General features: G+C 52.2%; 1 protein-coding gene across 1 annotated transcript in view; it reads right to left on the reverse strand.

Annotated features, from left to right (window-relative positions):
• The window catches only part of NOXRED1 (NADP-dependent oxidoreductase domain containing 1), a 6,181-nt gene extending 2,630 nt beyond the window's left edge, over positions 1 to 3,551 (reverse strand). The window contains 3 exon segments of the mRNA XM_009585736.1: positions 976 to 1,156; positions 2,230 to 2,399; positions 3,397 to 3,551. Coding sequence (XP_009584031.1) covers positions 976 to 1,156; positions 2,230 to 2,399; positions 3,397 to 3,551 — 506 coding nt within the window.
• Positions 3,552 to 5,935: the final 2,384 nt, after the last annotated feature.

Consider the following 5,935-nt stretch of genomic DNA (forward strand, 5'->3'; position numbering starts at 1 on the left):
CTTTCTCCCTCAGTGCACACAGATCCCTTGCACTTTCTCCGTCAGTGCACACAGGTCATACCACAACTGCAGCAGCACAGGAACGTGTCGAGGTCCAGGTCCCTCCCCACTGCACGCAGATTCTTTCAAGCAATCAAGCAAGGTCTCTCCTACCTGTTCCTCTCCTTTCCTCTCCCTTCTGCAGCTGGATTCCCACTACTTGTCTGCCCTCCCTCAGCCCTGCAATCAACAGCCTGCATCGCCCAGGTTTAGCTGATGGAGGAGAAACTAGGTTTAGCTGGTAAGGAGGAGGAAGCAGTTATCCTTTGCAGGATCTGCAAACTTTTCTAGTAAACAGTCTCACCCATAGCATGAAGAGCAGTGTCACATTTGGCCTGTCACTGGTCACCTCAGCAGAAGGCCAGGACTGGCCTGACCACAGGGGCTAGGCACCCCCAGGGGTCAGGAGCAGGGGGTACAGGTCATACCCCTGCACTCAGAGCCCTCGGGAGAGCTACGGCAGCAGCTTAAAGTGAAACACAATGCACCAGTTTTGCTTTTTTGACCACGGAGACTGCAGGCTGCTTCTCTGCACCTTGTTTCCTGTGCTGTCTCACAACAGGTTATCTTGCAGCAATAATCTGAGGCCCTGGCAGGAGCAGGGTTTCAACGCCAGCATTGTTTTTGATCTGGAGCTCCTTTGACTCCTTTTCATTATGTTTTTAGGTTTATAGCCACAAAGTCTACAACTTCCTCTAGACAAACAGAAAGCTGAAACTCTAAAGTGTTCTCGTGACTCCAGCAGCTGGGGACTTGGGGAAGTGATGAACAGTGACAAGGTTTGCAATGACGTTTCACAATAAAATTGTGAGAGGCAGTATGAGCTGTGCTCCTGCACAGCTCCGGTTTGGCCAGAGCATGCGCGCTGTGCTTGCCCCGTGACGTCCCAAACGATGGCAGCACGTCCAGGCTAGGAAATGATGCGGTCCGTTTTACCTGAGGAGAGGGACGGCAGTCACGAGGCTGTACATAACGCAGGGTTTCTGGATGGCAGGCCGAACGACAGAGCAGACAGATGGCACATGCAATGGGAGGCAGCAGAGGAACGCAACGTCCGCCCAGGCCACTAGCTGAGCATTGTTGTAAAAGCATGCAAGCCCCTGCTTCTGCAAGTCTGCTGCGATAAGCAAGGAGAAAGGGACTCAAAAGCACACAGAACCAGCACAGGTGACCGACCAGCACCTCCGGGCACTGGCAGCGCAGTTACCTGTGCTCTGCCACGTGCCGGTGAAACACAAACCACCGCTCCCAGGCTGGGATCGCTGGCTGCCTGCCCAAAGTGGCATGGAGGGACTTTGGCTGCTGCCCATCACTGTTCCTACATAGCAAAGGGCAGCCGCAGAGTGACACAGGGCAGGCAGCCTCTCTGCCACGAATAAACATGCACAGAGCTCAGCTGCCTGGCCCCGGTTCACTCAGGCTGATTTAAAGCCTTTAGCTGAAACAGCCAAGCCTTGGGATCTGGCTAGTTTTCAAGATCTATAAAAAGCCATTTAATAATCCCTGCTTCCTCTCTGACCTGAGATGATTAGAAAGAGGATTTTATTGTTCCAAGCATCTCCCTGGAGGACCATTCTCCCCACTTGTCTTGTTTTATATAAGAGTTTACAGGGCAGTTGACAGTTTGTATGCAAACAGTTGCTGTAATGCTGCAGGCTGACCTCCTCTCCTGGCTGGGTGATCAGAGCTCAGCAAGAAGCTTGTCTGCTACAACTGACCCTGCAGCCATGAAACAAGCAGAGGCATGTCTCTGTTTCAGCACTGCCGTTCATGTGGGGAGATGTTTTCTCTGTGGGTGAGTATTTAACAACCTGGAGTCTCAGCCACCAACGAGGCTCTTGGCAAATGACAAGGAGAATTTTGAAAAGCCACAAAAATGGGGGGGACTAAACTAAAACGGGCCTTAAACTAGCCAGTGTTCAAAGAACAGGGTTAATGTCTCCACCACACTCAGATGGGACTGGTAAAAAAAGCAAACAACTAAATTAATGTTTGGTGGACAGTGGGTTGCCAACCAAATAAAGATCTTTTCTACCACAGCATCCTCTGCTTCCCAATAAAAAACCCTGGAGTTTCCATACCTTCAATATTTTTGGCAGAAGAATATTATTTAGTGAGTTCTGCCTGAAGTGCTATGAAAAAAGTGCAGTTAAAAGTCCCATTTCCAGGCCCAGGCTGGGGAGCACTTACCCAGGCTCTCAGGGCGCCTGGTGGAAACATGGATACTGGGGCGCAGAGCCCAGCTCAGCATCAGGAGCACTCAGGCCAGCTGCTTCCCAGGGTGGCCCCCGATAATCCCAACCTTCAGGCCGTGGCTCTCCCCCAAGGAAGTCAGCAAGCCCTCCTCAGTCCTGCTCTGCCTGGGGAAGCAGAGAAGCTGGAATCAGCCCAGCACGAGCCATGGTTTCCCCAGATCATGTGTGGTCCTACCCTTCCAGGAAGGGTCCCATGCCACATGTCCAGATAGCACATCCCAACCCCGCTCCTTGCATCCAGCCCACCTTACGCCCCTGCTCTCCAATGGGATGCCAGACAGGCAGAGGCTGATGGCTGCAGCCTGGCATGCCAGCATTCGTGGGGCTCGGGGCTAGACCCCAGGGAGCATGGTGTCCCCATCCCAAAACACACCACCCATGCTGAGGTTAACTGGCCGCTAACTGTAAAGCAGCTCAGCAATTAAGAGCTGATACCTGGCAGACACATCAACCCACATGATGGCCAAGCTCAGGGACAAGTCAGCATGAAGAGAATAGACTAGTGACAGCAGAGGCTGCTACTGAGAAGGGACATGGGACAGCACATGCTAGTGGAGGACGTTTGGCTCATTATAAATCATACCGACTAGTGGCAGGAGGAACAAGTCACAAACGTTGGGCACTACAAGGTTTCTGGGATGAAACCCCAATTCGGTGCTAGAGACAATCTCCATTCCCTGGTTTTGTCAGGGGAAAACTAGTCCAAATGACTTAAGACTGCCTGACAGTGAGTTTATACAAACTTATTCGGTTCAGTATAAACAGTAGGTGAGTTTTTAACCATGCAGAACCAGATAAAAAGCTAACAAACTGCAGCATTGTGTAGGAATATCTATATAATGCTTAACTTCATACAGAGATGGTGTGAACCACACAAGAAACTCCCTATAGAGACCAGTCACCTTCCCCAGTCCTCTCTGTGACACGTTCATGCTGTTTAGACCGACACCAAGATGACCAGTGATGCGCCTGTGTCACGTTTTAGCTCAGTAAAGATGCAGTAATTTGGGAAAAGCTTGGCAAGTCAAAGTTTCTCCCTGACATGACTATGTCACCCAGCCAGCACATTTTACCAGCAGTGAGGAGCTCGCTTCCACCTTACCTGAGGTCATGGAGAAGTTTGCAGAAGAAGATGGCATGGGCACACATGTTCACTGCCAGCCCCTTGCGGTGCCTTGTCAGATACATCAAGGCCTCCTCACCTTCTACTGCTTCATCAGCCTGAGAAGACTTGAAAGGCTCTGTAAAGTCCCACATGTTGGCCCAGAAGGACAAGCATCAGCAGCGAGGATTTAGAAGAGGGACATGGCCTCCACCCACGGAGCATCTCAGTCCATCCCAGCACCTGCCAGGGTTGTACCTGCAGCGTGAGACCCCAGCCCTTCTCAGGGTTTCTCCTTGCCAACACGGGACCTAGAAAAGTGGCTGGGCCCCACACGCTACGCAGTCACTGAGAACAAGATGCATCAGTGGATACCTGAACCTGTGCTTTCTCTGATGCTACATTTCTCTATTACACAAGTCCCAGCTGGACTTTAAAGCCCAGCCACCCACAAGCTCCTGGCACAGCGCTTGGGGCAGTCTTCATTGGAGCTGCTCCTGGGCTGGAAGTAATGAGAAAATCAAACCTTCAGCAAGTGGTTCAGTTTTCCAGTTCAAAGCTATTTTTTCATTCGTCCTCGGCTTTCCTAGGCCAATACTGTGCCTCCTGTCCTCCCCAGTTGAGCAGCCTCTCAGCTCCTTCTCCCTGCATGTATTTGGTATGAAGTCCCTGTGTCGTGGCACGGCCAGCTCAGCAGTGTCCAGGTGTGGGAACCTTTGCCCAGGACCTGCCTTATTGCTTGAAGAGAGCTGCAAGGATGCTTCCAGGGGTACAAGACAATCGTCACCACAACAGAGTGACTACGACTAGCTCAGAAAGCTCGGAAAACCAGAGCAGCTGATTCCCTCCTTCGCTAAGGAGATGGGGTTTCAGCCAGCAAAGGTGCTGGGGGTTTAGAGGTGGCCAGAGCAGCACCTCCCAGCCTTGCCTGCTTCAGCAGAGGACAGCTTGGTGCACCAGTTAGCCTGACGTGAGGCAAAGGTACAGTGCTCTTGGCTAGAGCAGGACACTGCTGAGCTATCTGAATTACTTGTGACCCGTGATGGAACCCGGAGCATGCTTCAGAGTATCACAAATCTGCACTAGAGATGGAGAGAGGTGAAAACTGGCCCGTTCCCTAAGGCTCTCTGCAGCTCACCCAACTCAGGCACGGCTCCCACGGGGTGAGAGGACCAACTGGGCTGAAGTGCCCTCAGTCAAGCTCGTCAGGGACAAAAATAACCCCATGCCCCACTGCAAGTGGTTGGAGTCCTGTCTTGCACTGTTCACCACCCTCAACCCGCTGGTGCCTATGGCACCGCAGTTGGCGCGAGGTACAAGGGTGGCCTCAGTGAGGCCCCCAGGTTTCCACCTGCTCAGGTTCTGCCCTGGTTCATGTCCCCCGATGGTGTGGTAGGCACCAGCTCTACCTGCGTGGGCAGCGAGCCCACACCCCTGGGTGCACCCAGCCAGCCCAGCCTGGGCACTGCTGCTGCCACGGCAAGTGCCTGGTTACTGGAGAATCCCACACTTTCACCCCAGGGAAGCTGGGAGCGTGGGCTTTTCCAGAGCCACTGCAGCATCCCCCAGAGCAGAGAAGAAAGCAGAAATCAGTCGTGGGGGAGGGTCACCTTCACTGCAGCAGTCTCTGTTTTTTTCTGCTGGGTACAGCTGTGCCACCCCGAGAGCCAACAGCTAGGTTAGCGTGAAAAAACTAAGAGGGCAGGGGTTGAACATGTCTCTATGCCCACACATGTTCATGGGGAAAAGGTGCTCTCAACCAGAAGAATGTTGGCCTCTCCAGTGGGGCAGATGAGTTGAATTTCCAAAGGAAGCAAAAAAAAAGCATTTTGCAAATTCTATCCACGATCTACTTCATCAGCTGGACTGTGCAGCCTAAAAGCAGATACATGCCAAAAGCACACAGGGCCTAGGCCAGGTATTAAAGAGGAACCCTGTATCCCACTGAGGCTGTCCCAAAATCATCTGCATCAGCTGGGCAGTGCCTGCCACAGCTGCTTAAAAAAAAATCCAACAAAACCCACCAGCTCTACAGTAATTTTAGGTTTACTACTTACATAAACCCCACCCTCCCCAGCCATAGGACACATTTCCCTGGAAATCCTCCTCTTCCTGCCCACACAGAGTAGTCATGGGTAGCCTGTGAGCTCCCAAATGCTGCCTTATAGACAAACGTTCCCTGATGCACCACACGCAATCAATCAGACACTTACACCAGCCACGGTATCCTGGTGCTCTGGAAGATGCTCACAAAGCTGGTATCCAGCTTCTAATATTGGGGTGTGAGGATCAACTACATCACTAACACCAACCCATGTGGCACATCAGCATTTTCTGTTACAAGTGGTCCTGCTTTGCTGGGGACATTGGCAGTGCCACTACCCACAGGTCAGAAGCACTGCATCCTGCAAACTGCACACCGAGGTCAGGGGATCAGTAGGCATAGCCAGATCACAGCTCCCCTGCTGCTGGACTTACACATCCCCTTACACGTCTGTATCATTGGTCATACCACAAGAGGGGCATCCAGGACCCATGC

Source organism: Fulmarus glacialis, unplaced genomic scaffold (assembly GCF_000690835.1).
Source record: "Fulmarus glacialis isolate BGI_N327 unplaced genomic scaffold, ASM69083v1 scaffold45729, whole genome shotgun sequence".
Classification (NCBI taxonomy): Eukaryota; Metazoa; Chordata; class Aves; order Procellariiformes; family Procellariidae; genus Fulmarus; species Fulmarus glacialis.